This window comes from Durio zibethinus, chromosome 7 (assembly GCF_047325235.1).
Source record: "Durio zibethinus cultivar Kanyao isolate XHJ-2024 chromosome 7, ASM4732523v1, whole genome shotgun sequence".
NCBI classification, from domain to species: domain Eukaryota; kingdom Viridiplantae; phylum Streptophyta; class Magnoliopsida; order Malvales; family Malvaceae; genus Durio; species Durio zibethinus.
Genome location: NC_143168.1, coordinates 12336093 through 12356420, shown reverse-complemented (window position 1 = coordinate 12356420; position 20328 = coordinate 12336093). Strand labels below are relative to the sequence as shown.

General features: G+C 30.9%; 2 protein-coding genes across 6 annotated transcripts; both read left to right on the top strand.

Annotated features, from left to right (window-relative positions):
• The first annotated feature begins 3720 nt into the window (after window positions 1-3720).
• LOC111276744 (exocyst complex component SEC15A) lies at window positions 3721-6587 on the top strand. Its single transcript, XM_022862518.2, has 2 exons — window positions 3721-3893; window positions 4054-6587. The coding sequence occupies exon 2, from the start codon at window positions 4080-4082 to the stop codon at window positions 6447-6449; it is 2370 nt and encodes a 789-aa protein (XP_022718253.2). The 5' UTR covers window positions 3721-3893; window positions 4054-4079; the 3' UTR covers window positions 6450-6587.
• A 4687-nt stretch (window positions 6588-11274) lies between these two features.
• Window positions 11275-19804, top strand: LOC111276741 (tRNA nucleotidyltransferase cca2-like). 5 transcript variants are annotated; one of them, XR_016343459.1, is made up of 16 exons: window positions 11307-11687; window positions 12929-13059; window positions 13249-13381; window positions 13711-13763; window positions 13951-14000; window positions 14106-14204; window positions 15015-15124; window positions 15268-15395; window positions 16185-16251; window positions 16390-16473; window positions 16931-16993; window positions 17121-17265; window positions 17815-17982; window positions 18603-18651; window positions 19125-19222; window positions 19299-19338. XR_016343459.1 is itself a non-coding variant. In XM_089763491.1 (15 exons), exons 1-15 carry the CDS (start codon window positions 11346-11348, stop codon window positions 19401-19403), a joined length of 1761 nt encoding a protein of 586 aa, XP_089619617.1. In that variant the 5' UTR covers window positions 11275-11345; the 3' UTR covers window positions 19404-19804. The 5 variants fall into 5 exon arrangements, 3 of the variants coding, with proteins under 3 accessions (XP_089619617.1, XP_089619616.1, XP_089619618.1); XR_016343460.1 differs by having other exon boundaries at window positions 18603-18749; window positions 19299-19314; XM_089763491.1 differs by lacking the exon at window positions 18603-18651 and having other exon boundaries at window positions 11275-11687; window positions 13249-13366; window positions 19299-19804.
• The last annotated feature ends 524 nt before the right edge of the window (window positions 19805-20328 follow it).

Sequence of the window (20328 nt, the reverse complement as noted above, 5' to 3'; positions counted from 1 at the left end):
TGCCGCATAAATAGCCCACACAGGAAGACCACTTTGGTCGGCAATAGAACTTTTGGGATCGTGTTATCTTTCAAAGTTTGAAGGCTCGTTCAATATTTAAAAATTTTTGGATAAAAATATTAAATTTGTTAAACGATTTTGAATAAAAATATGAAGTGGAGTTCTTATCCATATCTTAATGCAAAGTCTTCGTGACTTTAAAAAAAAAAAAAGTTGAATCGAAATCATGAGTACCTTTTTTTTCTTTGAAATCTATTTTTTCTTTTATATTTTTAGTGGATTGAAAAAAAAATTGAATTGTTTTATTTTCTTTTTCATTTTGTTATGAGTTTCAATGGGAATTTAACTACTATGTCAAAATAGGTTAAAACAATACTAGTACCACAATTGGAAATATATATAAATATTGTATTGCATAATTTGTTTTGGAATTACAAAATTATGAGTAAATTTCACCGTTGGTTATTGAATTTTGACAAAATTTATTTAGATCATTAGATTTTAATATGTATAAATAAAGTCACTTAGCTTTATTAACTATATCATATTTAGTTATCATAATATATTTCATCTAAAGAATTAATAAAAATAAATATATGATTATCATGTAAACTACCTTATCAACTATCACATCATTATTATTTTTTTGGCGAATGCTAGATTTTTCCACGATTTTTCAAGTCCAAATTTGAGCTTGATTAGTCTGAGATATTATTAAATTAATAAAAATTATTTTTATTTAATTTTAATCTTAATTTATATTAGAAAAGATATAGTCTAACTTGACTCCATCCAATTCATAGATATGTTTAATGAATACTACATTAGCATTTTTGAGACACATAGCAAAAATAAGAGAAAAATCAAAGCAAAAATAAGAGAAAAATATAGCTTTTTGTCTTGTTTTAACCTATTACCCACTATACTTCAATCAAAACTAACCACACCGAAAAACCGCACTCAACTCCATCTAAAACTTTAAGTTTCTTTATAAAAAAATTTATTATAAAAATAATCGAAAATAAACTAGATATGTTAGCTGTTGTGATGCTGAGACGTCATTTATGTGGTATCTTACCTAGAAGCCACGTTATTTTTCTATTGACTTTTGGATGATATTTGTTAAATATACTTAATAAAATTTAATGATTTTATTAATACAAATTAAAGTTTGAAAATCCAAATGAGATTTTAGTTAAAATTTAATGGTCAATGGTGAAATTTAGATAAAATTACATAAAATTCAATATTGACCTCGTCACATTTGATAAATTTAATCCTAGTGCCAAAGGAAATAAAATGCTTTTCTTTTTGTGCAAATAAAAAGCTTCGTATCATCATCATGAAACGGTGTGAGACATGATGATTTGATTGGAAACCTTCGATAAGAAAGACTTTAAATTAATTTTAACAGCCGAATTTCACGTATTTTTATCTCTGTATTTAGATCCCAATGCAACATTTTAAATATATATTTTGTTATTAATTTTAATATTATCATTATAATATTAGTTTTATTATCACAATTATTTTTAATATCATGAAAATCAATTTTCTCATCCATATAAATGGACCAACCTTTAAAAAAAGCAAAGAAGCTAGTTTGGTGAGGAATGTGCATTAGCAAACATCAAAAGGTGCTAAATAATACATGGATATATCAATTGGTCCCAACTTGATTGTACCTTTATTGGCCAAAAATTATCTTGCATTGTATATGTATTTATAAGTAAAAGTGTATTTGAATTGTATTTGTTTTTTATTAAATATATATAAAATAAAAAAATATTTTATTATAATTTATATCAATATAAAAATACAAAAAAAAAATAAAAATATATATATATATATATATATTTGATTTTGATCAAATCTATAAAAAAATTTTATTAAAATTTTAAATCTTATTACTTTTATATCCTTTTTATAATCTTGTAGAAAACAAATCATTCCATATATCTCACACTTTGCAAGGCGTTGGATTTTTTTTTTTTTTTGACAAAAAAAGTCGTAATTTGAAAATAATTATAAATATTAAAATTTAAAATTTAAAATTATAAAATATCATATTTTAAAGATAATTGCATAAATTAAATTATGAATTTGAGTTTTCAACCATGAAAGACATTCTGTTTTGGGGAGTTGGTGTTCCCCTTAAATGGTGCATAAATAGTCCATAAAGGAAGCCCATTTGGGTTGGCAATAGAACTTATCAGATCATGTTACCTTTTAAAACCCAAAGGCTTGTTTGATATTTAAGAAGATTTGGATAAAAATCTGAACTTTATTTAACATTCAAGACATGACTACGATCCAACAACTATATAATCGTTGAGGACAAAAATAATGCATAAAATGGGCAATGAGATATAACCCATAACGTAAACATACAAAATTCAGCCCAATTAATGAGAGAATTGGGTTAATAATCAATTAGTTAGTGATTCGCTAATGAGATAAATTTTTTTTTAAATTTTTATAAAATAATTTCAAAACTTTAATTTTAATTTAATGAAAAAAAAGTTTAAAAAGTACGTAATTTATCACTTGAAAATGATAGTTTTGAAAAAAAATTGTCATCTAAAAAACAAATCATCACATAATTTATGATAAATCATAGAGATTTTGATAGGAAGTAGTTGAATGTCCATTAACGTTGTCTATCAACAATAATTTATTTTTTATGTTTAAAATTTAAATCTTAATTATTAAAAATTAATAATTCAGCACTTTATCAATTAGCAATACTCAATTTTTCATTAGGTTCATTAATTTTCAAAAATTCGAACCAAATTTATCCTTCAAAATTTGAAAAAGTGAGTAAAAAAATCTCTTTAAGTTCGTGCTTATCTCAAAAATAGATGTATAAGTCGTAACTTCTATTATTTACAGAATAGAAGTTTCTCAATGAAATTAAAATTTTTAGACTACAAAATTTAATATCTATAACAAAACTATTTAGAATAACAATCTAAAAAAAATCAATTAAAGATGTTCTAACAATAAATTTTTTAATAATATTCATGCTTATATACATCATACATAGGTTATAAATAGAAATGCATTATAAATATATTATACTCCCCATGTTTTATAAATTATTTTAGTTTGGCTTGATCAAATTTTTAAATTTTGATTTTTTTAATTTTAAATAAAAGTAATAATAGTTCGAATGAATTAAATTTAATTTAATTTTTTTAAATAATATATGATATTAATAAATTTTAAAATTTAATTTAAATTTAAATTGATATTTTATATGATTAGATTCAATACAAATCGAATAAATTCGATTAGTTTGGTTTAATAGATTTTAAATTTTTAAAAATTTTTATATATTATTTTAATATAAAATTTTAATATATTTTAATAATTTTAAATATAAAATAACTATTTTTATTTTATAAAAAAATTTAAAATATATATAAAAATTAATTAAAATATATAATTTAATTCGATGTCATTTTTTATTTTTTATTCAAAATTTAATACAAATCTAATATATATATATTTAATATTTAAATTTAATATAAACCAAATAAAAAAAATTCACACCAAATAAAACATTATGATTTGAAATAAAATTTTAATTTTTTAGATATTTTCTTCTCCGCTCATTCTAAAAACTTTGAATAAAGAGCTTTTTTTAAGTATATTTTTATAAAATTTTAATTTAATAAAACATTTAAAATATAAATCATCAAAGCTACTAAGGAATACACAAACAGGCAGAAGAGACAACGATGATGATAATTTGATTTCCATTTTCCATTTTCTTTCCCTTGACCTGACGAAAATCACAAGAAAAGAGAAAACCCACGTTTCCATTTCAACTCACAAGCGATCTAAACTCACCCAAATCAGATCCGACACTCACCAGCCTTCCTTTTAAGGTACGATTAACACTTCCTTTTTATGGTATTTAGTTTCTTCATTTACAGGTGTTTTTGAATAATGTTTGCTGATTTTGCTTATGTTTCCTTAAAACTTGTCTTAAACTTTGTGATTAATTTTGGGTTCCTTTATTGTATACGTTTTGGAATTATTTTGCAGTGTTTGTTTGATTTGTTTATTGAACAATGGACTCGAAACCCAAGAGGAGAACCGTTATAGAGAATGGGGATACAGGGGAAGATTTGGTGCTTGCAACGTTGATCGGGAATGGGGATGATTTGGGTCCTCTTGTTCGACACGCCTTCGAAATGGGTCGGCCTGAGCCGCTTGTTCAGCAGCTGAAGCATGTTGTGAAGAAGAAAGAAGTGGAAATTGAGGAGCTCTGCAAGACTCACTATGAAGAATTCATCCTTGCTGTTGATGAACTTCGGGGCGTCTTGGTTGATGCTGAAGAGCTTAAGAGTGATCTCGCCAGTGATAATTTTAGGCTGCAGGAGGTTGGGAGCGCTCTTTTGGTGAAGCTTGAAGAGCTTCTTGAATCTTATTCTATTAAGAAAAATGTGACTGAAGCTATTAAGATGTCCAAGATTTGTATCGAAGTCTTGGAGCTTTGTGTTAAATGTAACAATCACCTTTCAGAAGGCCAGTTTTACCCTGCATTGAAAACCTTGGATTTGATTGAGACAAACTACTTGAAGAACATCCCTGTAAATAAAATCAAAATAGTGATAGCAAAGAATATTCCTATAATAAAAGCACATATCGAAAAGAAAGTGACTACGCACTTCAATGAGTGGCTAGTTCACATTAGGAGTTCTGCCAAGGATATTGGACAGACAGCAATAGGACATTCTGCATCAGCACGCCAAAGGGATGAAGAAATGCTGGAACGGCAGAGAAAAGCTGAGGAACAGAACATTTGTGGCTTAGGAGAGTTGGTATATTCGTTAGATGTCGAAGAAGTTGATGAGGATTCTGTTTTGAAGTTTGATCTTACACCTCTTTATCGGTCATATTACATACATGCCTGCCTTGGAATCCAAGAGCAATTTCGTGAATATTACTACAAAAATCGGTTATTACAGCTCAATTCAGACTTGCAAATCTCTTCCTCACAACCATTTGTTGAATCATATCAAACTTACCTGGCTCAAATTGCGGGCTACTTTATTGTGGAAGATAGGGTCCTAAGGACTTCTGGAGGCCTGTTGTCTGCCGATCAAGTTGAGACGATGTGGGACACAACTGTCGCTAAAGTGGCATCAATTTTGGAAGAACAATTTTCTCATATGGATTCTGCAACGCACCTTCTATTGGTGAAGGATTATATCAGTCTTCTTGGAGCAACTCTTAGACAGTATGGATATGAAGTGGGTTCCGTTCTTGAGGTCTTGGATAATAGCCGAGACAAATACCACGAGCTTCTTCTTGAAGAGTGCCGTCAGCAAATTGCTAATATTATTTCTAATGATAGCTATGAGCAGATGTTACTGAAGAAGGATTCTGACTATGATAATAATGTTTTGGCATTTCATCTTCAGACTTCAGATATAATGCCAGCTTTTCCATATATTGCACCATTCTCCTCTATGGTGCCTGATTGCTGTCGTGTTGTTCGATCATTCATCAAAGGCTCTGTTGATTACTTGTCTTATGGAGTGAATTCTAATTTTTATGATGTAATGAGAAAGTATTTGGACAAGCTCTTGATTGATGTGCTTAATGAAATTGTGCTTACTAAAGTTCATAGTGCTGGCATTGTTGTATCTCAAGCCATGCAGATTGCTGCAAATATATCATTTCTTGAAAGAGCTTGCGATTTTTTCCTTCGACATGCTGCCCAACTTTGTGGAATTCCAGTTCGATCAGTTGAGAGGCCTCGAGCCAGTTTGACAGCCAAGGCGGTCTTAAAATCTTCAAGTGATGCAGCTTATCTGGCTCTACTGAATTTGGTAAATAGTAAGTTAGAAGAGATCATGGCACTTACAGAAAATATAAACTGGACTTCTGAAGAGATATCCCAAAATAATAACGAGTATATGAATGAGGTGGTATTTTACCTTGACACTCTTTTGTCAACAGCACAGCAAATTCTACCATTGGATGCTTTATACAAGGTTGGGAGTGGGGCTCTTGAGCATATTTCCAATTCTATTATTGCTGCATTTCTCAGTGATAGTGTCAAGAGGTTTAATGCCAACGCAGTCATGGTTATCAACCATGATCTAAAGATGTTGGAGAATTTTGCTGATGAGAGGTTTCACAGCACTGGCCTAAGTGAGAGATATAAGGAAGGTAGTTTTCGAAGTTGCTTGATAGAAGCCCGACAGTTGATAAACCTTTTGTCCAGCAGCCAGCCAGAGAATTTCATGAATCCTGTAATACGGGAGAAAAACTACAATGCTTTGGATTATAAGAAAGTGGCTAGCATCTGTGAAAAATTCAAGGATTCACCAGACGGGATCTTTGGGAGCCTTTCGACCAGAAATGCAAAACCAAATTCACGGAAGAAATCGATGGATGTGCTGAAAAAAAGATTGAAAGACTTCAACTGAGATGGATTCAAACATTTGCTTGCATTAGAAGCGGTTATGTCTATTTTGATCTTCATATTTCCTTTTTTTTTCCTAAATGATATGGTTTGTAGCTCATTTGATGGTAAATTATTATAATAAAGTTTCTTAATTCCTCTCTATCCTATTGCAGTTTTCTTTCTTCTGGTTAACCACTGGTTAACCAAGTGGGGAATAGTTTAGGAAATCACATGATACATTCTCACAGGTTAAGGTTACTTTAAACTTTACTTGGGGTCTATTTATATACTTATGATGTTTGACAATTTGGCAAATAGTACCTGACATTCGTTTTTCTTTGTTTTGTTTTTACTGTAAAAGCTTGCTCTTTTAGTATTATATGAAGAATATGGGTCTATATAATCGATGGTTGAAAATTTTCTACAAGAAACAAGTTTCTGGCCAAAACCTTTCAGCAGTGGTGATAACCCTCAGAATTCTTTGGTATTAAGAACAACTTACTGCAGTGTTTTCCAGGGGTTTTGAACTGTCAACCATTGATTATAGTAACTGTTCTATCCCACTCTTCTTTCCCCTGTTTCATGTTGTTCTCTCTATGGACTATAGCATTATCAGAGTTAGTCTTTAAAGAGCTGGTTTGGAGCTGAATTTGATAGCAATTGTTGAATATAACCGCAAGTGAATGTCAAACAATGAAAAAATTTTCTGTCAAAAGATGCTTTTGTGATTGCAGTGCAATTGATTTTAATCACTATTTTTATGGCAATGCAGAAATAGGCCCAAGTCTTGCGCCAAAAATTACTTCACTATTAGGTGCTCTGACTTGCATTCCTCTGCCCTTGAGATTTTCCATCTCTACCATTTTTTCTCATTCCCACTTTTCCAGTTTTGTTTCTGTTTGGTTGCAGATTTTGCCAGAAAGCTACATATTTTTCCCACCATCTCTTGCATTTTTTGTGTTTGTTTAGCTCTGATTTTGCTCCTTCCATCCCTTTCTAATATTCCCTCTTTATTTCTCTGGTAAACTTTTAATCTCCTTTCCTTTTCCATTTTTTGATACTTTTTAATGCCTCAGTTTTCCATTAGGAGACCTTTGGGTCTGTAATTTTGCAAGTGCTGTTGAATTGAGGATTTTACATGCAAATAGTTCTAATTTTGAGGCTCTGAAAAAAGTAGAAAAAAAAACATTATGTGGTCTGTTTATTTCTCGGATTTTTTCAGGACTTACTTTTATCTTGACCCAATCTTCTGGTGGTAGACTGCTAAAGAGATACATGATTGGGTTGGATGCGAACCTTAGTCCTGGTTGGTACCTTATACTTCTAGACCCTCTTATGGTTTGTTTTTTAAAGTTTGTATCAGCTTTTTCATGGATAGTGTGAACTTTATTACATCAATCAGTAACATTTTTGGAAATATTGATTCAATCCAGTTATTAGAATTATTTATGGGAGGTGCCTGGAATAAGACCCTTCATTTGATGTAACAATATGTGTTCATATTCTGTTACTGGAGGCCATGATACACCATTTTTAATTGTAAATTCCATAATTGGAATCTCCTTGACTTATCTATGCAATTTTTTTGGTACATAGGAGGTCACAGCTTTAGATAGGGGAAGGGGATGCAGGTTTTGGAATTAGAATCCCAAACCTATTGGATGCCACCTCTTAAAGATAGCTGCATGAACCGAGTTAAGCTCTGAGTTCACTTATTTTTGCAATTTGACAACAAAACAAGTTTCAGTTAGAAACTTAAATTAAGTTGATGCCTTCCACATGCATGGCAATTCATGAACTGTAAGTGCAATTTAGTTATGGATGCATGTTAATTCATTAACTGGTGCAACTCAGTTGTAGATGCATGGCAACTCAGGTTAAACATCAAGTGCAACTAAAGTGATTATTACTATGCTTGAACTTGTACAAGTATGAGAATATTTGAGGTTCATTATGTATGATTTATCCAACCCCTCTGCCTCTTTTTCCAAGTTTTTTGTGTTCTCTGTTACACCATTAAAGAAAGTCATAATTGAGATTTGGCCACTGTGGTTTTTAATGCTGTCAAATTAACTGGATGAGTTAAGGATCTTTTGAGAACTGTCTTATTGTTTGAAATACTTCCTTGTTCATTAATTGTTCTGATGGCATTTGAAGTTTTGGTGGTTTCTGCTTTTTGTTGCATGGAGCTAGCAATTCAAAATTCCATGTAAATTAGAAGATTTAGGATCTGGGATTAGCCTGAAGTGTACAGTGGTAAGCATCCAGAAAATTTTTTTTCTTGTTCAACTCTTTGTCCTTGGAATGATACATCCTAAACTGGGAGGTCTGTCACTTTATACGTTTTGTGAGATGTATATAAACTGTCCTTCACTCAATCTCATGAGTCACAGAAAGCTTATATATGCATATGCATAGCCTACTTGCTCTTGTTTTGAGTTTTTCTTGTAGTTCGTCCATTAATGCTACCAACATATGTAACTTGTGCATGTTGCTAAATATTCGAGGCTGCTAATAGAAATGTTTGTAGTGCACTTATCATTGCATGCATGTCGATAGGGCTATTCGGGTTCCCTGCATCCAATCGACTCATACCTTCCAAACCTGTCTCCAGGATCTCATTCAATAGATCTAACCCATTTCTAGGGTAGATAGAGCAGTTCGTTTCCCGCTTCCTTTGCTCCACTGGCACCAAAGATCAAGAATTCAAAATAGAAAGAAAGATTGGTTAGTGGGCTGTTAAGCCCCCTATTACAACAAGGCAGATAGCGGAAAGGTGAGCACCTATAGCTTCATTGTGCATCTTCCCCATGCTACCGGATGAGTGAACTCTACCTACTATGCTGGCTGGGAATGGATTCCCTCTGCCTCCTAGATCTACTGGGCGAGTGGAAGACATTGAGAAAGGCTTCACATCCCTTGCTGGCCTTTGAGGTTTAAACTTGGTTGCGCTCCCCATTAAAAGTTTCCTGGGAAAAAAAGAACACCTTGAGGCGGAGGATTGTACCTGGAAATGGAAACCGCCCGTGTTTATCTCCTATCAAGTGTGCTCCCTTTCACGCTACTCTATCACAGCAACTATAACCGTGTGACTAACAACAAAGAACAGTACCAGCTCGTGCACCAGTGGTTCAAGTGCAGTGCCCAGAAACGGTTCAAAGATCTATGGCGGCAACAATTTCCCAACAGATCTATGGGAAATGCTTGTGCTCATAACTTGGGAGATCAGATATGTTGTCTTGCAGTGAGCCCTTAATGACATCTCTAGACCCAGTTCATTGCTCATTTTCTGCATATTTTTGTAATTATAGATCTCGTATCCTGCAGCTTGTGCTCATAACTTACAGGATCAGATATAGTCTTGCAGTGAGTGAGCCCTTATGTTGCATTTACTGCTTTATCAATACAAGGCTCCGTTTGGCAGAAAATAACTTTTAAAAAATAATTTCTGAAAAAATGTTTACATTTTTTGAATACAAAGAGTTTTTTTTTTTCTGTTAGGATAAGTTAGTAAAAAATTGTTATCCGTTGTTTGGTTTTACGAAGAATCTCTTTTTTTTTTTTCTCAAATAATAGTAATATAATTATTAAAATATTTAAAATTATTTATTATTAAAATATATTAAAATTATTTGTTATTAAAATTATTAATATTAAAAAATAATTATATTTTAATAATAATATTTAATATTAAAATATTATGATAATATAAAAAATAATTAAAATAAAACTATTTATTATTCTTTATATTATTTATTAATATATTAAAATATTATTTATTAATAATATTTATTAATATATTATATTAATATTATATTATTTATTCATATATTATTATAATATTAATTAATTAAATTAATAATATTAATAATATTATTTATTAATATTAATATATTAGTATAATATTTATTTATATATTATAATATTATTTATTAATATATTGTATTAATAGTATATTATTTATTCATATGATATTATTTATTAATATATTATAATATAATATTATTTATTTATAATATAATATTATTTGTAAGTAAAATTATATTCAAAAGTATTAATAAATAATTTTACTCATAAATAGTTTTTTCCAAAAATGTCTTCCTAATTTTAAATCCAAAAAATAATTTTAAAAAATATTTTTTATTGTTCAATAAGTCATTTTTCATTGATCAACTAATTTTTTACCAAATAAATATCTTAAAATACAAAAATTATTTTTTAAAAATTATTTCCACGAAACAAACGGAACCGATGCAATGAAAATATATAATTGCAATACCATATCAATGAATCACAAGGTATACTTCATTAATTGATCAGACAATTATTGTAACGTGATAAAGATAAAAAACACAAAAAATATATAATTTAAAATTTTAATAAAAATTATAAATAAATTTTAAAAAATAAAAAATATATTTTATGTTTAATTTATAGATATAAATTATGATACGATAATTTTTGTATTTGATATAAATTAAACTATATATTATCAATAAATCAATGTATTTTTTAATAAATTTGATAATTACAGTGATATGATAAAAAATACAAAAAATTTATATAGTTTAAAATTTTATAAAAATAAAAAAATAAATTAAAAAATATTTTATATTTAATATATTAACATAACTTATAATATGATAAATTTTATATTATATATATATTAAACACGAAATAATCATATACAAGTACAAAATTGTTGTATCTCCCGTTAACGAGTAAAATTAAACAACCGATTCGATTAATTGAACTCCTACATTGTTACGGTCCGATGAGATAACGATTCGTTCCGGTTTTTTCTCTGAGATAATTGATCCGGTTCATATGCAATTCATTCCTAGAGGTGTATTTTTTTTTTTTTTTTTAAATTTTCGGCCTTTTTAATTAGAGAAAAATAAAAGGCAAAAGAAACGCTATGCGACTCTCTCTGAACAACCCCTTAAAGCTCAAGGCCAAGGCGCCTCTTCTGCTTCACTCCCTCTCTCTACCCACCGCCAACATCACTCCAGCGTTTCGAAACGTGTCAACTTCATCAAAAGCAACAACCCTATCCCTAACTACAAGAACCACAGGCTTTCTTCCCTCGCCGTTTCTTCGCTGCTCCACAGCCATGGCGACCGCCGCGTCTATTCAAGTCAAGGAGCAAATTGAATTGACCCAAACGGAGAAGAAGATTTTCGATAGGCTTTTGAACACACTTCGCCACTTCAATCTCCAAACTCAGCTTCGAGTTGCTGGTGGATGGGTCCGCGATAAGGTGATTTTACTCACATTTGAAAACAATTTATCATTTTAAATTTTAGCTTATTTTTATGCCTTATATTAGTAACATCCAGTGCTCAAAAGGAAATGTAAGAAATGAAAAAGAAAACTAAAAAAGAGAAGTGGGTTTTAATGGAATTTTCTGGCATTAAGAAATTCCGACTAATGAAATACACTTTTTGGTAGGGATATTTACGTAGGGTATGGGGTGGTTAAAGCATTGCCCATCCTGTCTTCAGATTTTTATATTATATTATCTCTGTACTCGTATCTAAATATTATTTCAAATTTATTCTCATATTCATTTTTGCAATTATTTAATGAATACGAATAATCTTCAAAAATAAAAATAAAAAATTATTTTTTTAGTTTTTTATTTTTATTTTATATATTTAGGTAATTTTTTTATAAATATATATTTTAATAAAAATATATTAATTTTAATTAATCTAAAATAATAATTATATTATTTAATAAAAAATTATTTACTAAATATATAAATATATATGTAGGTTTATTATGTAGGTTTATGTATATAAAAATATACCCATTTCCATTCCCACAAATGTAATGCCCATCCTCATTCCCATTCGAGCAGAAAATTGGGTTTTCCATTGAGTATGGATAAGATTGATATCCTTACTTTTTGAAGAAAAGTATAATTGATATAATCTAGTTTATTTGAGTTCTTTTTTTTTTTTTTTTTTTTTTTTTTTATCATAAGTAAGACATTTTTCCTTCAAAACAAGTTGAAGGTTGCTATTTAGCTAATTATTTCGCTACAATCATGATTTATGCTAAGATTGTTAGGGCTGTTATCGCTCATTTGGAAAGTGAGGATATTTCGAATGAATTGCTGTCTATAGGTTAAGAAATAGATGCAATTGCGATAAGTGAGTGAGTAGAGTATTGTCAAACGAGGATAGCTGGCTATAATTTCGCAACGATGAATTAGCTGCATATAATGAACGCCAAGGATTGCCATTTATGATGAGATAGGGAAGGGGTTGAGGTGGAAAGTTGATGAAATATTAATTTTTTTATATAAATATATAGTAATTTTAATTTACCAATTTTTTTTGGTATTGTATTCTTGGCTTTGACTGGATCATTATTGTACCATAACTCGTACGTTGCATCCTCTATCTGTATGACTGCTTCAAAGATGGCTTGTGATGTCTCTATAGATTTTTATTACTGGCATGTAGCTTATGTTGGGTTTAATTTCCTTTGCAGCTTCTTGGGAAAGAATGTTATGACATTGATATTGCACTTGACAATATGTTGGGCAGTGAATTTGTTGACAAGGTTCAGGAATACTTGTTATCAACAGGGGAAGTGGCACAGGGACTTGCTGTCATTCCAAGGTATGCTGGTCATTGTATTGTTTTAACGTTCTTCCTTTTGTTTTTTAACTTCATCTGGATAGCGTTTATCATAGTTTGCAACTTTTATTTGCTTAATAAGCTCTTTGTCTCTGTTGGCTTTTCCGTAATTAATCTTTGGTTTTTGTTGTACCATTTGTGGCCATTATACTGTATAATTTTATTTTGCAGTAATCCTGAGCAGTCCAAGCACTTAGAAACTGCAAGGATGCGCCTTTTTGATTTATGGATTGATTTTGTGAACTTAAGGTGTGAAGACTATAGTGAGAGTAGCCGCATCCCTACGATGGTAAACAAATATTTGGTATCTAATTTCCTAAATAATTTTTGGTTTTGTACATTTTTGTAGCCTGGAGGATATATGATCATGTTTATATTATATATCTTCTATTTCTGCTTTTTGAGGACTTGATGGCCTTAGCTGTTTGGTGTTGAGATTAAATGATTTGTAGTTAGTTTTAGAGAAATATATTTATGGGGGGTTCGTGATTATTTACTTATTCTAGCAAATGAACCTCTTAAAAGATGGTTTCATTTCTTAACAAAATTTTATGCTGTTTCTTTATTGGTTCATTGTATACTTTATATCTTGAGCATTGTGTTACTTAACAGTTCACTCATGTCTTGATGTAGAAATTTGGTACCGCTGAGGAGGATGCATATAGAAGGGATTTAACCATTAATAGGTAGCTTTCTTTGCTGTAAATCACATGTCATAACTAGGAAATGTGCACTTGGTTTATCTTTATCCTTTAGAAAATGAGTAATATAAATAATAATATAACGTGAGCATATTGTCTTTGTCTATATCTTCCTTGATTTTTTCTTTTTTCTAGTAGATAGTATTAATGGGGTTTTCTTTTCTTTTGGCAGCTTGTTCTACAACATTAACACCAACGTAGTTGAAGACTTCACTAAAAGAGGTAAGCAGATTTTGTCTGCTACTTTCTCCTGAATCTACTTATTCCACTTATTTATAGATTGCAGTTATGTTTCATTTTTGTCCCTTTCAATCTAATAAACTGCAGGGATTGAGGATCTAAAATTTGGAAGGATAGTGACTCCATTGGCTCCAAAGGCTACGTTTTTGGATGATCCCCTACGGGTTCTTCGAGCTATTCGTTTTGGTAATTGTTTCCATATTTTCCTTTAGCGTTCTTCAATCCTTTGATAGTTTATTATGGAGGGAATATCATTTTCCATTCTTGTGCTCTTTTTGCCCTTCAATGAAGTTTAATAGCATTACATGAAGGTATGGAAGAATTAGGGATGGTAGGCATGGAGTTATTGGGGAGTATGGTGAGGCCTGTGGAATATAAAATGAGGTTATATTGGACTTTCCAAGTTCTTAGACAGAGAAATTATAGAAAAAAGTGTCATAGTGCTGAATGAGAGCTTTTGATTTATATGTGTATTGATGGTATCTAGTATATGGGGTAGCCTTACCAACAGAAGTAAGACTTTCATAATATGTATCACTAAACTGGGTGGGTAGGCTAATGAAACTGAGACAAATTCATTTACCGCATCAGGAAGCTGAATTTTAGCTGCTTAAACCATCAGGGCAGTTCTCTCTGTTAAATTCCAATAATTTTTTTTGAATGAGTCTTCCGACTCTACAAGATAACATAAGCAAGTCATTGTTGTATATACCACTTTCTTGGGGGTCATAATAGGCTGCAAATTTAAGTGGATTTGTGAATATAGTTGGAATGGCTTCCCTAATCCCTATCTATAAAAAGAATAAAGAAAATAAGAATAAGAAGAATGTTTGCAACAGTGGATTCTCAGTCTTGGAAAGCAGGCTAAACTTTCTATTCTTCTAGTAACTGCCTTGTTGCCAACAAGGCTGCATGGTTACCTATTTCTGTTGGTTGACCTCATAATATGTGAACACAAAAAGACATACATTATTTGACTTTTATTTTGTTGATCAGGTGCAAGGTTTGGTTTCACTCTGGATGAAGAATTAAAGAAAGCTGCTGCATGTGATGATGTCAAAACAGCTCTTGCAGCTAAAATTAGCAGAGAGCGCATTGGAACTGAAGTATGTTACTTTCATTCCTTCATATAGTTATATTCCTGGGGATATTCATGTTAAATTGTTCAAAGGGAGATTCTCTGCTGCTTTCTGTACCTTTTTAAAGCTTACTAATTGTTTGTTTTCCATGTTGCTTGTCTGTTCTACAGATTGATCTCATGATCTCTGGCAATCAACCTGCTAAAGCAATTGACCACATTTGTGATTTGACATTATTTTGGGTTGTCTTCAGTCTCCCTGCGAAAGTAGAGCCTGCTGTATCAGAAGATTGCTATAGGTTTCTGGTTAATTTAATAATGTTATATCCTATTCATTCTAGGCTTATTTTATTTTTATTGAAACACAAGTTTATCTTGACTTCATAAGCTCATGTAAGAGTCAAAGAAAATCATAAATGTCCAGTTAGCTTTTAATAATTAATTGGAGGAGTGCACCAAAATAATGGCAAGTTGCTATTTTGAACAATTTTCTCCTTTGGATCTATGTGGTATGTATGACAATGTTTTCTTGCCTGGTGCATATTGACTCTTATTGTCTGAAAATCTGACATTTGGAATGTTCTATACAACTTCAACAACTGAATTTCAAGAGTCTAAGTGAAGCTGTCAAGTCAGTTTGGGGGAAAGTACAATGTTAATAGAAGACCATCATTATATTAGTGGTTATTTTTCCATTTGGCAAGCTCATTGTTTTACTTGATTCTATTTTATTAAAATTCTTCATTTTCACATACCTGTGTTGGATATATATCAAACACCTCAAATGGACATATTGATTTTTGTTTCTCTAAATATTAGGAAAAATAAACAAAAATTATTGAAAGTACTTGTGACAACGTAGTTTGTGTTCAATGACCGTGCCTTGTCCAGGCAATATAGCTTGATTTTGGTCATTATCTGGTGCTTCATTTATCTGTGATTGGTTAGGGGTGGGGATGGGGTGGAAGCTGGCATTTGTAGGTATTATTTTTAGTGGGCCAGAAGAATTCTGAAGTGTATTGAGCATTCTTTGTCAAATTTTCCATCTGAGTTTCCTGCTCATGTATTGTTCCCTTTACAATTTACAGGCTGTCTGCTTCTTATTTGGATGCTACATGGAACCTTATTCGACTTATTGGATGCTCCAGCTTTGATGTGAGTTATCAGACTCAAAGTATTCTGTTGATTCTCTCAAATTGCTTCTGTTATCCTGATTTGATAGCAGGTTTATTTTTTGATTTGTTCTCGTTTCCTCTATTCTCCTGTTTCTGAATTGTGGCATGTGAATTTTAGGACGAACAGAGAAGGCTGTGTTTGTATTCTGCTTTATTTCTTCCATTGTGTAGTGCCACGTACGGGGATCGAAAGGCTAAAAAGGTACTAATCATGTTCATTCCATAAGCTTCCATGTGTGAAGGCGAATAAAGTGTTAACATTATTTTGTTAATTGATTAGCATGGGCTGGACTCTGATAGGGTGCAATGCAATTTTTTTTTTTTTTTTTAATTTGAAGAAAGCTGTTGGTTGTTTTTATTTTTGTCTACAATGGACACTCCCACTTGGCTGAAAATTTTTTGTTGAACTAATCTGGAGTTTGATGGGTTCAACGTATTCTTCACTTGCTTTGTTTTGTTATTCAAAAACTCGTTTATGATAAATCCAAGAGCCTTTGCCATGCAAATTAGTTGGACTCCTTTTAATCTGTCTAAATTTGTGCGTTGCTAAATTATTAGTTGATTATGCTTGAATTGTTTGTCTTGGCATGCTTGACTTGGTTTCTTGTATAACATAACGTGAAAATATGCTGATTTAAACCTGTGCAACTGGACTGCAGATTCCTGTCATCAACTACATTTTCAGGGATTCTCTTAAGCGAAAAGCTAGTGATGCTGAAACAGTGAGTCTAGATTTCCTCCTGATTTTGTCACATATTCTTTGTTTTTGTTAGGATTGTGCTTTATAAGCTGAATTGGCAGCCTTCATGTAGCATTAATTACAAATATACAATTCTCTTTGCTTTCTAGGTTATAAACGTCCACAAGTCGTTGGAGAAATTCTTATCCTTGATTCCTTCTCTTTTATCAAATGAGGATATCCAACTTTCTGAGATTGACTGGGGTAGAGAAATTATCGATGTTCCTTTTACTTCAAAATTGCGGGTACTGACAGGTATGTAGTTATTACTATTGTAGTTTGTACTTTTAAGATTGTCTATATATGGTTGTTTTTTTCTCCAAAAATAGACTTCTGAATATAATTCATTATGAATTATTTTCCTCAAAACACTGACCTCTCATTAGACAACCATGTGTGAGAATTGATATATCAAGTTTTTATTATATGTAGTATGATAATAAGTTGTGTTTATGAATAATAGTAAAATGTATCAAACCTGAAGAAATATTGGGTCACTGCTATAGAGAATTGAACTTCTTTACAATTGAAACCGACCAAAGCAATCCAGGAGTGTTCCCTGAGAAAGACATACTTTCTAGAATTGGAATCTTGGGGAGTCTAAATGCATAACTATTCACTTTTGGTTCTGGCTATGAGGATATTTATGCTTTTCATAATTAGTTATTTCTACCGAACACTTGACTCAGCTTTACAGGTTTTACTCTATCAGCCTGATTTTCTTTTTGCTTTAAAACACTTAGACAATTAGAGCCTTTTTTTTTTTTGGGTTTTTTTGCTAATTTATTATTCTTACATGTACAGGGTTTCTGCTCAAAGAAATTAAAGATTTTTGGCGAGTTGCTTTGTTGATATCTACATTGCTATATCCCACCAATATTGATTGCACTCAAGATATTATAGACAAGCACTTTCAGCTGGACAAGAGAAAAGACCTGTTTGTATCAGTTGAGAATGCCATTGTTAAATTAGGTATCAACAGTCTCTTTTTCCAATTATTTAAGTTTTTATGTTTAATCCTTTCAAAAGCTCCTGTTCTTGGCCACGTTAATTATATATCCTTAGGTTTTCATTTTTTTCATGCGAAATTCTTATCTTTGACATATAGGCTGTTGTTAGTCTTTCCATTCAGAACATGTTTACTGTGCTTCCCTCCTTGCTTCTCTCTCATGGTTCTCAGCTCCCTGATTATGTTTAGCATGAAACAGTTACAAGACCTAATGGCTGGTAGCTGACTGGTTGAGTATTTTATTACCAAATACTCGTGCACTCTTACCTTAGGCTTTAGTGCTTTAAAACTGCTTCCTTACCTGATAGTTGACGGATCTATTTTGGACCTCTAGTGTACCATCAATCTATTAGACTTAATTTGCAATGCTAAAACAAGGAAAACTACTTCTCAAATAGTAATGGGAAGTTGTTTCTTAGAGTCACTACACAGTCAACGGGGAAAAAAAAAAAAGAAAGAACATGCTAAACCAAGAAAAAATTGAAGTTGTTTATCTGAAACATTAGCTACTCCAATCTTACTCAGTGAATCCGCTTTTATTTCCAGCTAGCAAGAAAAATGATAAATTAAAATTGTTTGGCAGGCTGTTTATGAACACACTCTCAAATGTTTGGAAGAATTAGCTCAAATAGGTAAGACCTCGCGGTAGATAACTTGCCTCGACAGGAATAAAGAGGAGGAGATATCCATTTTCATGGGTTTTCTATTCTTAGTTATCTTGGCTTTCGTTGTAAGTTTTGTACGAGGATAATGCTACTTTTCCTTCACAATTCCACCTATCTCTTCCTTTTAGTTTTTAGGTGTTTTTTCTTCATTATGGTCCACTCTGTATTCTACTCTTCTGTCTCTTTCTACTTGTAATTATTTATACTTGTAATTATTTATAGTTTCTATTAGAACTTTTGTGTCACTTTTACGTGAAGATGTTTTCCATGAAAATAATTTCCATTTAGAAGTTTATTTCAGTTTCTGAACACTCCCTATATCTAATCTCTGATGTGCAAATGATTAATTAATTTTGTTCGAGCTTGATTTGGAGCATGTTGTGTTCCCCCTCCCCCCGGGTGCAAGTCTCGTCTGATGTTAAGTTTTTGTTTGAATGCAGGTCTCGAGAAAGTTTGGGATTTAAAGCCATTGGTTAATGGGAAGGCTATCATGGATGTTTTGCAGCTTAAAGTCGGAGGGCCACTTGTTAGGGAATGGGTAGGGCATTTTCAGCTGCCTTTTTTTTTTTTTCTTTTCCAAAACTTCAAATGCTAATCTGTTGTTTCATTGGCAGCAACAAAAGGTTATCTCGTGGCAGCTGGCACATCCTTCAGGGACTGCAGAGGAATGTCTTGATTGGATGAAGGAAACACATTCAAAGCGTGTAAAGATGGAGTAACTGACTGCTTCCTTCGCCATTTTCTTCAGCCTAAGAGTGGTTGGTATATTATATTTTGGACCTTGATTACCATCCAAGCAAAACTGTCTTAAAGTTTAGGATCACTTCTCGACATTAAAATCATATACCACAAGAAAAGGAAATCTTTTGACAATCCTGAAATTCATTGTTGCAGCAACATGACTTTCTGTCAAGAATTTTGAAATGATATTTGTATCTCTAGCCCGTACATAAATCTTAAGGATAGATGCATAAGCAATTTGTACTGTCAGTTTTTTTTTTTTTGGGTACAAAAGAGATCGGATAAGAAAGAGTTATAGGTGTTAAGATTTGAATATGAAACTTATTGAATGCTATCATCTCTAAAAAATGATTGTATGAGTCATCTGAGTTAAGTTTCAGATTCTCATTGTTCTGTCAATTTTAAGTATAGTTATTTCACTAAGTTCATTATATGTAGGATATCAATGGGTTGGGTCGGGTATAGGACAGATAGACTATTTCTTATTTTTATCTTCAAATTTTTATATCGTATTCATTTCTATACTCATATTCAATGTGTATTTCAAATCTATTTTTTTATTTTTATCTCTATTTTTACAAGTATTTAATGGGTATAGATCATTTTTGTACTTTTAGCTTTTAAAAAAAATAAAAATCAAAATGTAATTTTTAACTTTTTTTTAAAAAAATTATTTTGCATATTTATTTATTTATTTTATAAATATATTAATATATATTTTAAATAGAAATATATTAGTTTAATTAATTTAAAATTATAATTTATATTATTTAATAAAAAATTTATTATATATACATATATGAATATATATATATTTATTTATAGAGTATGGGTATATATATGGTGTGAGTGTTATAGTATTCATTTTCAATTTTGTATTTGATAAAAAATTTAAAATTATAT